The sequence below is a fragment of the Schistosoma mansoni genome, chromosome 3, assembly GCF_000237925.1.
Source record: "Schistosoma mansoni strain Puerto Rico chromosome 3, complete genome".
Taxonomy (NCBI): Eukaryota; Metazoa; Platyhelminthes; class Trematoda; order Strigeidida; family Schistosomatidae; genus Schistosoma; species Schistosoma mansoni.
This window is the reverse complement of record NC_031497.1, coordinates 19,526,557-19,544,708: the sequence shown is the minus strand read 5'-3', so window position 1 is coordinate 19,544,708 and position 18,152 is coordinate 19,526,557. Positions and strand designations below refer to the sequence as shown.

At 37.7% G+C, this 18,152-nt stretch overlaps 2 protein-coding genes across 2 annotated transcripts in view; both read left to right on the top strand.

Annotated features, from left to right (window-relative positions):
• Nucleotides 1-9,492: 9,492 nt before the first annotated feature.
• Smp_197520 (hypothetical protein) lies at nt 9,493-9,621 on the top strand (the record flags this gene model as incomplete). Its single annotated transcript, XM_018799552.1, has 1 exon — nt 9,493-9,621. The coding sequence occupies one exon, from the start codon at nt 9,493-9,495 to the stop codon at nt 9,619-9,621; it is 129 nt and encodes a 42-aa protein (XP_018651330.1).
• Nucleotides 9,622-15,268: 5,647 nt separating this feature from the next.
• The window catches only part of Smp_138400 (hypothetical protein), a gene marked incomplete at both ends in the record, with an annotated part of 43,400 nt that continues 40,516 nt past the window's right edge, over nt 15,269-18,152 (top strand). Inside the window, 4 exons of the mRNA XM_018799551.1 lie at nt 15,269-15,271; nt 15,783-15,920; nt 16,155-16,268; nt 16,718-17,347. Coding sequence (XP_018651329.1) covers nt 15,269-15,271; nt 15,783-15,920; nt 16,155-16,268; nt 16,718-17,347 — 885 coding nt within the window. The remainder of the gene's footprint in view (nt 15,272-15,782; nt 15,921-16,154; nt 16,269-16,717; nt 17,348-18,152) is intronic.

Genomic DNA, 18,152 nt, shown 5'->3' with positions numbered 1-18,152 from the left:
GTCGTCGCAGTTCGATGCGTAATCAAAGTTATTCAGATAATACTTCATTGAGCTGTGAAACAGTCCATGATGATGAGCACGAGTTTAGTAAATGCTTGTTCTGCGGCAAGTTTCACCCATGTAATTCATGTATATTTCGTAATTCTAAATGCTTTAAATGTGGTATAACTGGACACATTCAGTCAGTTTGTAATACCATGGTTCATTTCGCTGAAACTAATGCTAGGATGGATGCTTCTAATGATCAGTTATCTTTATCTAGAAGTGGTATAACGTCACATAACAGTTCAGAGTTGAATGAAACCCAGAATCATTGTGCGACAAAAATTTTTAGTCAACAAACTTATCAAATTTCTCATGTCATTGTACCAGATATGGTTTGTCGTAATAATTCACATACTTCTGATGGAATTTCTTACAACTCTGAGAATAGAATGCTGAATGAGTCAAATCATGATCAAAAACCAAATTCAGTTTTGGTAGATGCTGAATTCCCTGATGATCCATTATTCTCTAATGAAACTCTTAATCAATTTGAGGAAAATATTTCAGAAGAATCGAATTCTGATATCATGTCAAGTGTCAGTGGTCCTCACAATCAATTTATCTCTAAAGATATTCCTAATGAATGTGAAAAATATGTTCGGAATGAGTCGAATTGTAGTCATATTTCTGATGTTATTGTATCAGATATTGGATACTCTCACGAACAATGTATGTTGAATAGAATCCCTAGTCAGGGGTATAATGAATCAGAGGGGATAGCAAAATTTACCGAAATAATCAGAGAACCAGCTTGCCCAGAAGTGAAGTTTGCACAGACAGAGAATCCAAATCAAGTCCAAGATTATCCTAATGAATATGAGGCAGATGCATGTTTTCCATTCGATTGTTTCGCAGGTAAATCAAGCCTAGTTGAATCACATGTGTTAATTACATATATCAATGCATATCCATCTGTGTATTCTAATATGAATAACAAAAAGAATATGTATCATGATTTTTATTCAAGTCAAAGTCACATGATGGAATACCATGAATTATATATCAGTGTTTATTCCCAAATACTCACATACAGTAGTCGATGCGTGAGATTTGAGAAGATACTGCAAATTGGGAATGTCATATTGGCTAAAACATTGCTACGTAAGGACCCAACATTATTTCGTGGGGGAGGATATTGTTGGAAAGTATATGATGCAAATTCTAAATATCAATGGTTTCACTACACAACCGACATGCTGATTGTATACAATTCCAGAACCCAGGTGAGTCTGTTCCAATTTCGGTTGTTAATTCTAATACTAATGAGTGCATTCTAGATAATACAGAGTCTACATCCAATACACCGTCGGACAGATGTAAGATGAACTTAAGAAGAAGACGAGCAATCGATTACAGACACTTACACTCCAATTCGAGCTGTGGCGGATGTGATGTTTAAATAAATCAATGACTTCTTCGTATTGATGACTGTTGTAATTTTGAATTCCAAATACAATACATTCGTTCGGGCTCATCTAATACTTTTTGATTACATTGCGTTATTCCTGGGATTACTAGTTTATACTACAATTCAAATACTTCTGATTATCATAAAAACATGCATCTGCCTCATACTCATTAGGATAATATTGGACATGATTTTGATTTTCTGCCTGTGCAAAGTTCATATCTGGGTTCCCTAATCGCTTCGGGGAAACTTGCTATTCCCTCTGATTCACCATACTATTGGCTAGGTGTTCTACTCGGCACACACTCGTTTGGAGAATATCCAACATCTGATACAATAACATCAGAAATGTGACTAGAATTCAACACATTCAGAATATATTTGTCACATTCATTAGGAATATCTCTAGAGATAAATCCATTGTGACGACGAATAGCATTTGATAGGACATCAGAATTTGATTTTCCTGAAGTATTTCTCTGAGATTTATTAAGAATTTTATTAGAGAATAATGGAACGTTAGAAAACTGGCATCGGGTTTTTGATGATGATGTGACTCATTCAACAATGATGATGCCACAGGTATTGTAGTTCGACAACATTTTACGAGCAACATCTATAACTGAATCGTCCCCACCCAGTGAAATCAAAATTCAGAAGCGGGAAAGCTTGAAGATATATTTGATAGATTATCAATATATCGAGAAGTGACTGATCTAAACTCGCTAGTGACCTCAGGAGAAGCTGAGCATGGCGTTCCCACTCGTGATCTGGTGCAGGTGCATGACTGAGCGCCTTCAGCTAGGTGAATCTATTAAATCCAATGTCGAACACTTACAGAGCTATTGATTTTGGAGATTTATTTACCACTACAACATATTATTCTCATAGTCGTAAGATATTTCATCAAAAATATGTGAATCATTTTGATAAACCATATCTGGTACAATAATACGAGAAATCTGATAACAAGTCGGTTGATCGGAAACTTTTGTCTCACCATGATTTTGGGTTTCACTCAACTCTGGACTGTTATGTGACGTTATGCCGCTTCTCGAAGCTTTGGATAAAGATAGGTGATCATTAGAAACATCCAACTTAGTAGAATCACAAACACAAATTTTAGCATTAGTTTCAGCGAAATGAACCATGGTGTTACGAATTGACTGAATGTGTCCAGTTTTACAACAATTAAAGCATTTAGAATTGCGAAATGCTCACGAATTACATGGGTGAAACTTGCCATAGAACAAGTTATAATAATAATAATAATTTGTCCTCAAATAACAGTTTGTTACATGAGGCATGCCAGTTTACAAGCAAAATCAAATTGGTACAAAAATTACAATTCCCACCCTAGTAAAATACTCAGCTGGGTGATATTTTATATGAGTGTAGATGGTTTTAGTAAGGAACGTATTGTCAATAGAACAATGGGCGCGTCTTATGAAGGTGACGTTGCGACATGCAACTGATGATCGAGAATAGATCCATGCGAAGTTGGGGGCTTCTAGAAACTTCAGTCTTATATCCCTCTGGAGTATCTGAGGCTTTAATAATGGTGCAGGACGAAGTCACTCGTTCCATATCTGTTTTCGGTGGTGCATCTTAAGGGGGCTGAAAAAGGGTGTTAGAAAAAGAAAGGACAAGAAGCAGAGCACACAATATTCATGGAGGAATAGTTAAGGTATAACCGCTTAGTCTATTTCTCTGTTATTAAGGTACTTATTAAGCAAGGGCATTCTAATATGTTGAAGAAAATAAGTGTAAACAAGGTATGAAAGGATAAGGAACTATATAAATGAAGGTGGTTTGAAAAGAAGCTGAAAACATTATTCTGATACACAAATGGCTGTCGCCCCTCTTTGTCGAAGCTATTTGAACCCTATTTTGCTCTTAGGTTTTATAGGGTATTGAGCAGGCTTCTTTTCTTGGCGAATAGTCTAATTTGCTTGTAATGAATTACTCGGTATGAAGTGAAACCAATTCAGAGTTTTAAACACGATTTAGAAAGATATTTTGCATAAATAAATCAGCATCAATACCGTTTGTTTGTGGCATCCCACTTGACATAACGAGCTGTAATTTAACAAGTTCTGCCCTACAGACACGGGTGGATTGAAGTTATCCCCCACCATCATGTTTGCTGGTCAATAACGCCATCCTCCCTCCTTTTGTGATGTTAGACTCTCTTATGTTTGTGGTCAGTATGAATATCGTTTCAATCAAAGCACACAGTTGGAACACACTGTCTCTACTAGTTCCATGTCACAAGCAAATCAGATGGCTAAAGCACTTTTATTATGAGTTAGACATCCATTTATATATTATATATAATACTGCTATGAAGATAACTAATGGTATAGGCTGTAAGAGACAGGTCAGATTATATGTAGTTAAGAAATGGTAAGAACTAACAGGAAATCAAAGGATATGAAATAGTAGATGGTTGTTGAATTTTCAGGGTCAGAAACGTAAGACATTTAGCAACTCACAATAATTTGGGACATTTTAAGTTTCTTTTGATCGGCCTTAGTTGATCAGCATCCGTATGATTAGTGAGTTATCTGTCTACTTGTAATAGAAAAAAAAAGATATGACACTTAGGAAGAATAATGTATCTTTAACCATTAGAGAGATTCAGAATCTGGAAGTGAGGGTTAAGAGCAGAAGGCCATGGTTAGTAATCAACAAATAGTGGGAGGGGATAAAGCATGTGTTCTGTAATTTCGTTATATCCATACTGATAACAATGGGGTTCGTTATATTCTCGTTCTGTCTAGATATTAAACGGTTCATAATAAAGTGCCTCATTGGTGGGCAGGAGTTCAAAGAATAGTTGATGAAGCTCTTTCGAGTCTACTAACAAGGTTATTAGCCTGCTAAATTTGGTAGAAGTGTCACAGTTACAGATAGGTATTGGCAACCTGTTCCACAATAAACTATACCGCACTGTAACAAACTTACAACGCATTTGCTTTTGGTGTTTTACGGTAAATAGTGTATATGCGTTGTTTCTCAGTCTATAGGCTGGGTCACGGATCATAGTTGGGCAGGATGTTAGGAATAAGAGTCTTTTTATTGCTTTGTAGAGAAATATCATATTGTTCCTTAGCCTACGGTGCCATAAAGATTTTAAAGAGAGGCGCTTACATCTACCTGTGTATTCGAGAGTGGAGTCGCTTCCTAGTAGTTGGCGTGTGAATTATCCGCCAAACTTGTGCCCATCTTCGTGAACTTTTTAACAGCTCAATGAATCGTTATCTGAATAACCTTAATTACATATTGGACTGCGACGACGCAATAAAGTAGTGGAATTCCTGATGTTCTGGCGAGTCATTTCATTGAACGTTTCTCCTTTACTGCATTCGAAATTCGTATACTGTACATGGTCCAGCAGTAGTTGCTTGAGAGTTGCATAAGGGAGTGAAGTCGGCTTGTCTGAAAATGCCGAAGTCTTTATTAAGCTGTATGCTGTAAGCTGTATGAACGAAAGGAAATGAGACACAATATTATCACCCTCAATATCTTCCTTGGTCATAGCCCAGATTTCGAACCTTTCCGTGTAATCTCCAAAAGCATCAACATCTGAACGTAAGTTCAACCGTTCCATAACGGGCTCCATCGTGACGCCAATTTGATGTTTAAGAGTATTTGGACTATAGTATAAACTAGTAATCTCAGAAACAACACGATGTGATCAAGAAGTATTAAATGAACACGGACGAATCTATTGTATTTGGAATTCAAAATCAAGCAGTCATCAATACAAAGGCACTATTGGTTCTTATACACACTGCACTTCTTTCTAATCTTGTGCACAAAAATGATATGTGTGTCATAGTTCTGGCTTTAGGCAGATTAGACTTGACATTTTTAAGGGCATATGTGTCTGGTATACTAAACACAATTGTATTGCTAGATCGTTTTATTCTTTCAAACACCTCTGAAGCAACATGATATCGAAAATTATTAGTGTCATTTATCTAATCTGGAGTCTCTGAAATGTTGGGATTGATGAGTTACTTAAGGGGATGGAGAATATTTTTTTCAACTTGCAACTTTTTTATATCATCCATATGGTTACAGTGGTCGTTGTCATCATTGTTTATCAATAGAGTCTTCCATATGTCTGGAATGGCGTTAACTGGCGTAAGCTTGTCTGCTAATGGATTAACTGGACTCGTAAAAAACGGCCGGAAGTCGTATCGGTAGTGGTTTAAGATCGTGTGGTTTTCCTGCGTTTGTCTGGACACCTGAAAACAGAAGCTTTGAATTCTTTTGGAGGCATAATTGAGAAGTGAAAAGTTGCAGATTGATTGAACAAAGTGTTATAGATAGAAACGGGTGCAAAAATCAAGGATGAGGTCTCAAGATAGTTTACAGATAAGAACCATTGTTTGAAACAAGTGTGAATGAATCGTGATAATTAGTGATGACATATACGTGAGAAGAAAGTGTCAGGAAGATCGTAGTAGAGATGTAGTATGTACTTCAGTACATGTTTGGGGGCAAAATAAAACAAAATTATGCACATTGGGTAAATTTTCACATGTAGATTACACGGAATGATAGCCTTATGTAACCTAAAACTGTCGGTAATCAGTATCAAATAGTCCAAGTTATTACAGCATGTAGTACATATGTAAACCGAAAGCCTGCATTAGTTAAAATTGCGCGGTGCAAATATAAAAAGTTTTGAATGTTATTGCTATCCAGAATAATTATGATGCTTTATGACCAAGGTGTGTGAAACAGCTCTTCATTTAAAAATACTGGTCAAAAGTTATGAGAGACTCACTGAGTTTAAATGGTAATTTCAGAAATTAAATGAGTTACGGCACCAAAATAGTTGAGAAGATAGGGTATAAAATACTGTGTGTAGTGAGTACAGTCCCTCCGAATACATGATTGTATATTTTTAATGTTGGATAAAAGTCTAAGAAGATCATGTCAATACATTACGTACATGAGTTATAGCATCCAAACAGGATTTAAAGAATAGTATGCAAATCCGGAATGCAATTCCTTGTCAAATATGATTATATGTTGTTTAAAAGTGATAGAATGTGGTTCTGCTGGACAGTCAAAACGAATATGTAGTTGTATGATCTGAATTGTTATATGAATATGAACATACATACTGGAACGCTAGATTCGATTCCTATGCTCTTTTATTAGCCACAGGCTAGATCTACACAGCAACTCGGACAGAAGAAAAAGGGTGCGAATTACGTCAGAAACACGTTGCTCCAAAGATTCGTTTATGAGCAGAGAATCTAGGGTTTTTATACCATTTTGGCTGACCTTGAGTTTCCGGTAAATTCTGAAACCCTTCTTAACATGGCAGCAGTATAGGTAATCATGCAATCAGAAACTGGACATGCGACTTTTCACTTTCTGTATATTTCTGGCAAAAGTTCTGGTGAATGCTGACTGGACAAGATGTTTCTCAAAGATTTCGGGTAATTTTTTTCTTTTTTCGAGGAGTTTCCTGGATCTCCCCAACACATACCATGAATATGTCAATCTGAAATCTTATCATACAGTATAAAATTTACAGTTCATATGTGAGCAATTCAGAATGGATTTGTATTTCGTAATTGCAGGAGAAAATAATCCGTCCCGCTCTGCGAGAATCCTGGTAACGTCCAATCCATAGAGGACATATATTCAGTACATCTCTGGAAAACTTGATCCTCGTGTGTTAACCACAAAGACTGTTGCGGTCTACGTTAACTCAATAACAGCTTATTGACTCCATCAATAGTCAAGGCAGTACATGACCTCACATAAAGGGATGTTTAAAATTCGTTAGGAAAATAATTCATTTGCTATAATCCCCGAAATAGAGGTTAGACCACTGTTTGATGGATATCAATTTGCAACATTCTGGTTAGGGTCTGTTAATCAAGAGCAATAGATACGGCTGAGCTGATATACTGCGGTTTGCACAAGACATAACTAGTAACATGGATTCACAGAATTCCGTTACATATAATGGAGGATTGTGAAATTATATGTTCAGGGTTAAATGTTGATATTTGAGAACCTATGGTGTCCAGTATAAATATGTTAAATCCATGCGACTGCATGCTTACTTCCGTACATAATATTATACTGGACAACTGTCAAAAACATTATTATAACTTTATTTGTTAATTCCAGTGGAGTTCAACTGGAGGCGACTCTAAATGTCAAAGTCAACCTAGCCAAATTAAAAATAGATGTGATTATGATATTAGTCAAATACCACCTTTATCTCATCCATTTATATCCACTCCGAGATATTATACTTTGTTTGTTTATTACTACCGTAAGTGCCAGTCAATTTGAGTATTTACATGTACATTCAAGAACACTAATGTTCTAGTTCTTACTCAAGTCATTTATTCACAGTCATCCTGTATATAAATAACAAAAATAGTAACTTTGTTTCAGAAATAGCCCTCTCTTCTTTGGAGTGGCTATTACCATGTAGCTTGCATAACCGTCCTGCGCGAAATTGAATAAACAATACTGAGGAAACTATGTAATATGAACACATAATTGCAGTTTAATCATGTTATCTTGCCAAAGCTTGTATTGACAAACACTATATATGTCAGCACTGACAGTGCCTCAGTGCCTATTTTTAAGATTTTAACAAACATCATGATAGCACGTTAAAATCCACTGAAACAACTTGAGCCAGCTTTTATGCCTTGTGGGTTTGAGAAATGTGTCGCATTTGGATTACGGTCAGACATATTTGGATTGGATACGTTAGCCCTGAAGTCTCCACATTGCTGACCTACATTCGTCAAGAGTAGACCGAACAGACCAGTTTGACAGGACATTTGTGTATATATTCAGATTGTGTTCGCGTGTAAAGGGAGCCAGTAGGACTCAAAGAACCAAATAGGATTTTTCTATCAGTTAACTGAAGAAAAAAGCCACATGACACACTTATGAAACAAGAATTACAAACCATGATCTAACGGTTTCAAAGTGACGATATTTTCTGTTACCTGATTCTTCCGGACAGCAGCTTGCTGGTGGTTGTTACATATAACAATAACCCACCTTTAAATATAGTTATTTTTTGTGAGGCTGGAGCACCATGTTCGGATTCAAAAACCATTTTAGGGTGGACCCGACTCAAATGAGTTAATATTCATTCTGTAGGTTTTTATCACATTGCTGTATCTCGTAGAGCATTATTATTTTATCAACTTTTTGAATTTACCGCAGTACTGTGCGTTAAAAGTACTTAAAAGAATAATACTCGACGTAAATAAAAGTTACTATACATCAAACAACTTAATAATAAGCCTTTGCAAAATCGCCTGAATATTATTGGATATACTGTTTCCAACACAGGATCATTGTTTTATATCGATACTGTTGACTACTTTCGAAGTTTGGTCGGAATAAACCTCATTCACCTAGCAGCCAAAACGTTGTGGCTGTTGGCCCGAATCGTTGAACTACAGAGCACGTAGTGATGCGATGGGGAGTATTATCTTCTTTATTAGTACAATAAAATCCACAAACGTTGTTTATTCAAAAATTCCACCACTCACTTTGGTGTACTGTATCGTTATATTTGGACAGTTAATAATACAGTTGTTTTAACGGTTATTCCTAATCGTGCTCACTTTCTTGACGACTGTGAAGGCCTACTACTTCCAGAGTTCAAATGGCCCTCCTTCAACCACGAGAAGACGTAACGGTTGTTCCTTACAAAGGTTTTTAATGACACTAGAATCTTGTGTGAAATACTTAGCAGTTCGGATCTAAAATGATTTCCTTCAACGACTTTTACCTGTGGAGTTCTTTCTTGGAGAAACCATATTGACGTTTAGTTTCGTGCTATAGTCACCAAGGGTATTATTATAAGTTTAGTGTCTACAACGGCTGCGGGTAAAATTGAGCCTTGATTATTCCCAAAAATGTATGGTAGTGATATGTAGTATACTTTTTAAGACTTTCGGTTATTTGACAATAAAGGCACTTCAACAGGTGAAATATCAATTACGTTCCACTTCAGTTTAAATATGATGACAAGGGGACTACTCGTCTATGAATATTATTGTAGCGACTTTACGAATCAGGGAAAAGTTGATAAAAATAGACAGTCTGGAATATTTGTAGGCTCTAGTTCTCAGTCAAAAAGTGGTCCGTAAAACCTGTTGTATTTAATCGGTGACCTTGATGTTTCTGGTCATCCAACATGATCTCATGATTTTTTATGTCCAAACGATTTGGAAAGACACTCCATAATACAGTACACATGAAACTGTACGCTTTATATTCGTGATATCTCAAACTCTGTTTCAAGAATCAGCGTCAACATATCTACATGAATACACTTAACTGGAGGCAACGATGATGTGTAGACGAACTGAGATTTAGTTATTTTTATAACAACTTTCGCGCAACTTTTGAGTGATGCTGTTGGCGCTGAAGACAAACTAGGCGTTTCCTATGGAACAGAGTGTCTTTAAAGATGCGAAATTCTTCATCATTTCCTGTAATCACAAAGAGGTATGTGTTTGCCTTGCTTTCTACCTGCTTTTGCGTCTTTTTGGCCCCATTTTGTTGCCGTATAATGACTGATGAAATTTGCTTTCTGATGTCTTCGACTGAACTTTTTAAAGCTGTTGTATTTGGATAAGCATAGTATTACGCCATACTTTGGGTTAATTGCTTGTTAAAACACATTTTTTGATGTCTTAGTATTTCATGGTTTTACAGCAGCTTTTGAAAGTTGGGTTGTATACGCAGGTCTCATTGGCGGTGAATGTAAACTAAAAGACTTCCTCTTTACTGGTCCTCTTGTTTAGTAGTGACAGATTTCTAAATTTTTCAGACAGAGATCATGTAACAAAGGAGATAGGGCTTGACTAGTGACTGTCTGAGGTTGCACCAGAAGCACACACACACACACTTTAGAACCAACCACCTTTTTACCAATATGCTACAGACTCGTAAAGTGCTTCAAAATTTGTTTTTGTAGGAGAATCTATGTAGGATTTTGTTTATTCTCCATCACTAGGTGTGTCGTTAAAGGTCACTCAAATCTAAAGGCTAAGTTATTTCAGTTGTACCAGTCTGAGATAAGGCGAAATACTGATTTCGTTCGGAGCTACTGGTGACCCATTTTAATTCAAATTTTTCAAGAGTAACTCAATTATGGAGTAACAAAACTTACAATCTAAAGAGAGGTGATTGGCGATTCCATCCGCAATCGTGCTAATTCACATTTTGACGTAGCCTTTGTTTTATATAAATGACTGACTACAGTTGATTTCTACGCACTGTTAACTCGTGTTTGCAGTCAGAGATTACTGTTGCTTCACGTGTCACATCGTTGCCTTGGGAAACACAATTATTTTATTAACTACTATCATGTCTGTTTGTTCACTCATTTATAAGCAGGCGTAGTCATTCGTGCTGGGGGTGGGTGAGTTTGGGTCAGTCAGTCAGTCACAACGTAAAACTTCGTACGTACGTACATCAGTTCGAGTTGCCATACCACATTAGCACAGAGATGCAGTTGTCGATTAAAATCCCATAATGGTAGAAGTAGTAGGAGTATAATCAGAAATCCAAAAGATTAGGGTTTGAAGAAATTATTGAAGGAGTATAGTACAGTGAAATAAATTTGGAAAGAGAAAAAGATAAAGACATGAGGAATTCAGAAGATTAGAATTTGGTAGAACACAAAGAGTGGATGCACCTTCGCCATTGCAAGCGATTTTGAGCCATGTCATTCAAGGTCTCTAACCATAGGTTGCTGTCATCTCGCGAATCCCAACCAGGTAGTCTACACCTACCAACATGGCCCAGTCCACTTGTCAGTGACTTCATAGATTTGTGCCACGTTTTGGTCTGGCCACCCCTAGCTTTCTTCCAACCTACTCCTACACCATGAAACATTGCACGTCGGGGCAGTCGGTGGTCGGGCATACGTAACACATGTCCCAGCCATCTCAACTGATGAAGTTTCACTACTTCATTAATCGATTTGCCATCCCTACCTAGTACTCGTTTCCTAACAACTGCATTACTTACTCGGTGGTCCCAGAATATACGAGCAATGCTTCGAAGACACCTATGATCGAACACTAGTAGCCTACGAATATCCTCTACTCTTATTGGCCATGTTCCACTGCCATAAAGTAGGACGGAGCGAACTGCTGCACAGTAAACACGTCCTTTGGTTGCTAGACGGATATCTCGCCTACGCCATAAATGACGCAAGTTGGCGAAAGCTAGACGAGCCTTCTGTATCCGTGCTGAGATTTCGTCACATACCAGACCACAAGGGCTGATGAGACTCCCAAGATAAGTGAAGTGGTCTACACGCTCAACTACTTCACTCCCTATCATTAGTTCAGGTGTCGCTGCAACCCAATCCTGAAGTAACATTTTGCACTTCGAGGGAGAGAATCGCATTCCGAACATGCCTGCATAGTTGCTTATAGTGGTCAGAAGACTCTGCATGTTGTCAGCGTCTTCACCGAGTAAAACTATGTCGTCGGCGTATTCTAAGTCAACAAGTGAGCCTCCCGGTAAAAGTTCAACTCCTGGAGGTTTAGCTGATGAAAGTGCTATCTCTAAAAGTATGTCAATGACAAAGTTAAACAAGAATGGGGAGAGTGGACAGCCCTGACGAACGCCACTTGAGGTAATCAGTTCTGATGACAGTTCGCCATAGGCTCTAACTCGACCAGTTGTGTTCGAGTAGAGAGCCTTTATGAGGTTAATGTACTTCTTTGGTACTCCTTTCAGTGACAAACACTGCCATAGAACCTCACGATCAACTGAGTCAAATGCCGCCTTAAGGTCAAGAAATACTACTATTGTGGGACGTCTGAATGTATGTCTATGTTCTAGGACCTGACGTAGGGTGAATATCTGGTCTATACAACCACGTCCAGGTCGAAAACCAGCCTGGTTTTCTCTAGTCTGCTCTTCACGAGCTTTGGTTAGGCGACCTAGTATTATTGAAGCTAATATTTTAGACACTATATTAGTCAAACTGATCCCTCTGTGATTGTCACAGGAGGACTTTTGTCCTTTCTTATAGACTGGCACAATCAGTGATTGGGACCAGTCAGATGGAATTACGTCCAGTTCCCAGATTCTACCTAAGACCTCAGTCAATCTCACTGCTAGTACTGGACCACCATCCTTAAAAATCTCAGGGGTCAACCTGTCAGGGCCTGCTGCTCTCCCTCGCTTCAGATTTCCTATAGCTTTTTCAACCTCGCAGAGGGTTGGAGGACTTACATCAATTTGCCATTCAGGACGACTGGGGATCGTGGGTAATTGAAGTGTGGCTGAAGGCCAGTTGAACTGATCCCTAAAGTGTTCTGCCCATCGATCCAATCTCCTGGATTGAGAATGAATAATATGCCCATCTTTATCTGAGATGGTTTCACTGATATTCGGGTTCCTAATACCGGTTTCTTTAACGAGTCTGAATAGCTGCCTACTGTTACCTATTGCCGCTGCCTTTTCCATCTCTCTTGCTTTCGCTACCCACCACTGTTCACGATCATTACGTAGGCTTCTTATAAGCCTGCGCTTAAGTTGACTCCGCTCTTCGTTATGTTCAGAGCCAGGTGGGATGAGTTTACGAGCATCTATCAGTGCGGTAGATGCTGCCGAGATCCATTGTTTCTCCCTAACGTTATGGTTTACCTTACTAGCGGATATCACTGCTGTTTCCACAGCTTTTCGGATGTCATTCCACGCTGCTTCGGGGTGGACACAACTTACATGGCTGCCTAACTGTTTTTCTAGTTGTTCCTGAAATATATTCTTAGCTTGCCGATCATTAAGTAGAACCCTTAGAGGCTTCCCTGCAGTGTCTTTCCTACGACCAGTAAGACGCAGACAGATACGTGCTCGCACTAGAGCATGATCTGAATCTAAACATGTGCCCCAGAATGAGCGACAGTCTTCTATCGAGCTCCTCCATCGGTGGCTGATAGCGATGTGATCTAATTGGGTCCAACGTTGGGACGAATTCGGGGGTCGCCATGTCAAAAGATGTTTTTCCTTATGCTTAAAGTTAGTATTTGCAAGAAATAGGCGGTTATCTGAGCACAGCTGCAACAGACGGTCGCCATTATCTGTTCTTTTCGCCACGACATCATAAGATCCACCCAGGTGTCTTTCCCTTTCACTTAGTTTACCTACTTGAGCATTAAAGTCACCTGCTACTATTACTACATCAGAACGCCTAGCTTTTCGGAGAAGGTCAGAAAGTTTCCTGTAGAACTCATCTTTTATATCGTCTGAGCTGCAGTCAGTGGGAGAGTAGGCAGAGACGACGAAGAGGCAACGACGAGTTTCCCTATCTTTCCGGGTCCTTACGGAACCGTTTAGTCGGACAGCGCATAGACGACTGTCTACTGGGATCCAGTCTAAAAGAGCTAGTTCTTCTCTACGACTTAATGCTATACCTACTCCAGCGAGGCCACGGGAAGCAGCATCAGGGCTTCCAGATATACGAAGCGTGTATCGAGATGAATCTTTATTTTGATTAGGTGCGGTCAAATGAATGACACTACTCGGATCTTGTATGCGCGTTTCGGAGACGCAGCATACATCGATGGTGTAAGATTCTAGAGTCCTAGCTAAGGAAGCCTGTTGTCCTATTTGGCACAATGTTCGGACATTAAAAGTTCCTACATGTAGTTTAGAGCGTGGTTTCAGGAGACCAGGAATAACGTTCTGTGTACTCGAATCGTTTGCCCTAGCGGTGCGAGGTGATAAAAGGACGTGGGAAGGGTTAGTCGTGGAGATAAGAGAGTTATTAGGAGGTGTAGAAAGGATTTGAAAGTGACCAACTTGGTCTCGTGTGCAGTTACGGGTATGAGGGCTAGTATCACTTCCCGGCTGCCCACACCGTGGAAGGGGGGTGAGTTTGGGTGGTAGATATTCTATTCACCTCAATTGATAGAATCCCACAGTTTCATCAACCTGTTTACTACTTTCATGTAATGCACGACGTCTAACATATTCGATCAAATACTTGCAACTTACTCATGCTTCTTATTATACGTAAATTTTCACAAGTAACGTAATGATAAATGCTGTGCAGAATTTATGAATTTCTATCATGCTCTAAGGCTAGTGCATACATTTTGAATCCTAATGGATACAAAAGTTGCAATAGAAGGATTCACTCAATCTAGTCTCTAAGTTAGAAGTAATACGAATGTATCTAAGAACTAGCTAACTGTTTAGAACATCTTGAGGAAACAAAAAAACCGAATGACAGGTTAACGATTCGTTTAGATTATCCTCAACCTTTAGTTGTAAAATATCGTATGTTCAGTGTCTATATAAACACCATTATCTCCCTGACAGCTGCGTCTTAATCTCCACAACATATAGTTATTATACAAGCCTACGGGATCCTAACTTTTGTTTAAAGCAACATATCCTGTAGATCTTGTTGAAAACCTGTACTAGTTTTAGCCTTTGGAGGCTTGTTTACGGACTTAAACGTGCTCTTTGACAGTTTCTGGAATTTAGATGTACTTAAAAATGTAACTACACTGATATAAAGATGGTGTCTTAACCAAGAGGTCTTACGGGGATCTCATTGAAAGGCATACCAAACGGTATATCGAACCACTGATGACTTCAGTACAAAGAATTATATCTGTTAGGATTTCCGAATTTCCTCATACTACTTATATTTGTTTCACTTTCTGCGTTGGTTATGCTTATCTTTCTGAAGAATGCCACAAAAATTGTCACATCTAAGAATAACTATTCATGCAAATTTAGGGATCATTCTTAACTTCAATGGTGAGATGCGAATTCCCCCCTGAATTCTAAAAAAATCCGAAAAACATTTGAGATGTACTTCAAATTAATTGTATCTAAAGTGTTAAGCCAGAGCCTATTAATAGTGACAGTCAAACTGTAAACAGTTAACTAATTGAGTGCGTTGATTATTTCGTACATTGCCTTAATGATCACTAAATACATAGTATATGTTCTGAAAATTTGTCATTCTGAGTGTTTGGCCTGAGAAATTTGTATTTAAGACTTAGCTTCCTTCATATACTCGGGGACATCACCAATAACCAATGAAATAACCATTTTTCAGCGAAACGGGTATTTTAAATACTAGACCTGAACCATGAATACCATAAACAGTCATCGTAATTGCTCAAGTTTCACCCAGGTACAGAAAATATCGATGTGAAAGGGTTTACTAAGGGTTTTATTAAAAATATATGAAAAATAACTTATCCTGTCTTCATAGTTACTCATTTGCTTGTTTCTGTCTGTTCTTTATTCACTCCGAATTTAGGTAGTAGATCTTCTCAAGTCTTTGGGTGCTGTGAGCCATCCCTTCCTATCAGAAAGTGTACGTTTTGCTATCAGTGATGACCCATCTCTTGCGGAGGTTGGAGAGGCGGAAGAATTGTATGCTGTCCCAGTTGTTACTGTAATGCATTATTTCCCTTTCCGCTAACTTGATTTAGAGCCATTGGGTAAAACTCTCTGTTGAAGCACAAAAATTCTTGCCGTAAGCTTTTATAGTTTTTCTATTTCAAAAATCTTACAGATTTCGTCCTTTTCATCCTGACTTTAAACATATATTCGCAGGGACAGTAATTACATGCAGTGGAGTATGTAAAAATTTTTGTTTTGATGCCATTTATACTTTTAATAATTTTAGTTGAGTGTCGCCGATCAGCTTTCAATATGGGCTCATGTTACCATACATGGAGGTCAAATGTGTCATTACTTGGATAAGTCTGTTACGCATGTGGTTGTTGCCAAGGCGGCGGGAGTAAGTATATCATGTGTATTCCTGCCTTTTTACCTATTTTTTAATATGGCTAAGTGCGGAAGTTTAATGTCCGAGTTTTGTTTAAGATCCTTGAATGGAAATATTGTTGAGTGTTTACTATTTCCCGATATTAGAGGCTATAATTTGTCTGCATTTTTAAACATTGTGAGTTTGCATGCTAGGCGGAGTATAGCTGTTTTGACGTATAAACGGTGTTAGTACGTCGGTACAAGAAAGTAGCTTTAACACATAAAGTCTAAGTTTTTACCCATTAGTTTATGCTATCTTCATGATTTCAGGGAGGTTATTTACACTACCCAGCGACTTTTTTGTATGGTCTTTTTTTAGTACATTCTTAGTAAATATCCTTTGTATCTCATTTTTTTCCGAAATGTTTATACAGCTCTTTTTATCACTAGTAATTTTCATATCTTCTGGTATTTATATAGAATTTCTACAAATATTGTACTAATAAATTGGCGAATGACAATGATGCTTGTGATGAGAATAATTCGAAACCATTTATAGTCACACCTGATTGGATTGTTGATTGTTTATCACAGAATAATTTATTACCATGTACATCATATCATCCTGATTTGTTGGTTTGTACAACATCATTATCATCCCCGTCCAAACAAACGTGTTTAAAGAAGCCACAACAACAACTAAATGAACCTAAAGAACTAGACTTATGTCATGCTAATAGTTCTATAAATGACTCCATAAAAGAAGAAAATAATTTAATTAACAATTCTGCATTAACTAATGACTCAATAATACATGGTAATAACAACAATATTGTCGTCGAAGTAATTGGTACCACTACTTTGACTTCTAATGCAAATATCACTGCCACTACAAACAGTAATATAGTGAATCGTACAAATACATCACAACTACCGCCACCAATACCACCCCCACAACAACAGCAGTCACAAATTCATACAAGTAAACAATACTTGGTACAAACTAATCAACTTACGCATCATACATTACAGTCCACGCACCAGTTATCGACAGTATTATCGGGCGGAACAAATGTACAAGCAGCCACTGGAATAAGCGTTCAGCAAATTGTAAGTCACAAACTTTTTTCACAGTTATTTCTGTACAAGGTAAGGGTATGTAAAGGGGAAAACGGTTTTATTTTGATAATTTATTAAGTTGAAGTATACATTTGAAATAAAGAAAAGGCTTATGGTAGCTTACTGCGGTCATTCAGGGATTATGAAAAACTAGATTGTTGAGCAATGAAGTTCTACCGGTCAAAATCTAAGCCTTTATGTCTATTTATAGCTATCACATAATTTCCATAGATACTAGAGATAAAAATTGGAAAGGTGTGTTTCGAAAAAGTCCAAGACATTCTGGCGCTAACCTCTCGTCTATTAAAGATAATTTGATGCTACATCACCGGTCCACACTGTTATCTAGTTTAAGAATAGATAACCTCTGGATCACTGGTTATTTCCAGGGTTTCATAAACTTAAAAACAGTTATCTCCTAGCAAATCTTAGCATGAATTAAGAAGTATCGTTTAGCACTTATCGACTCACACCACCTATGTCATACTGGCGAGTTACCTTATTGTCTATGAAAGGACAAAAATAGTGCACAATAATTCTCTGTATAGTATTATAAGGTTATGAAACATGGTCGTTAGATTTGGTAAATGTAGAAAAAACACCGTCATTCAATCACGGCGTTTTTTGAAGCATTCATCTTATGTGAGATTATCGAATGAACAATGCTGAAAGTAAATAAAGATAAGAGTTTTTTAATGGCATGAGTACGATTTGTATTAGGACTGAATAACACTAGACAGGAAACAAATAGCTTTTGATGGAGGTACATTTCTAATTAAATCACTATTTTATTTAA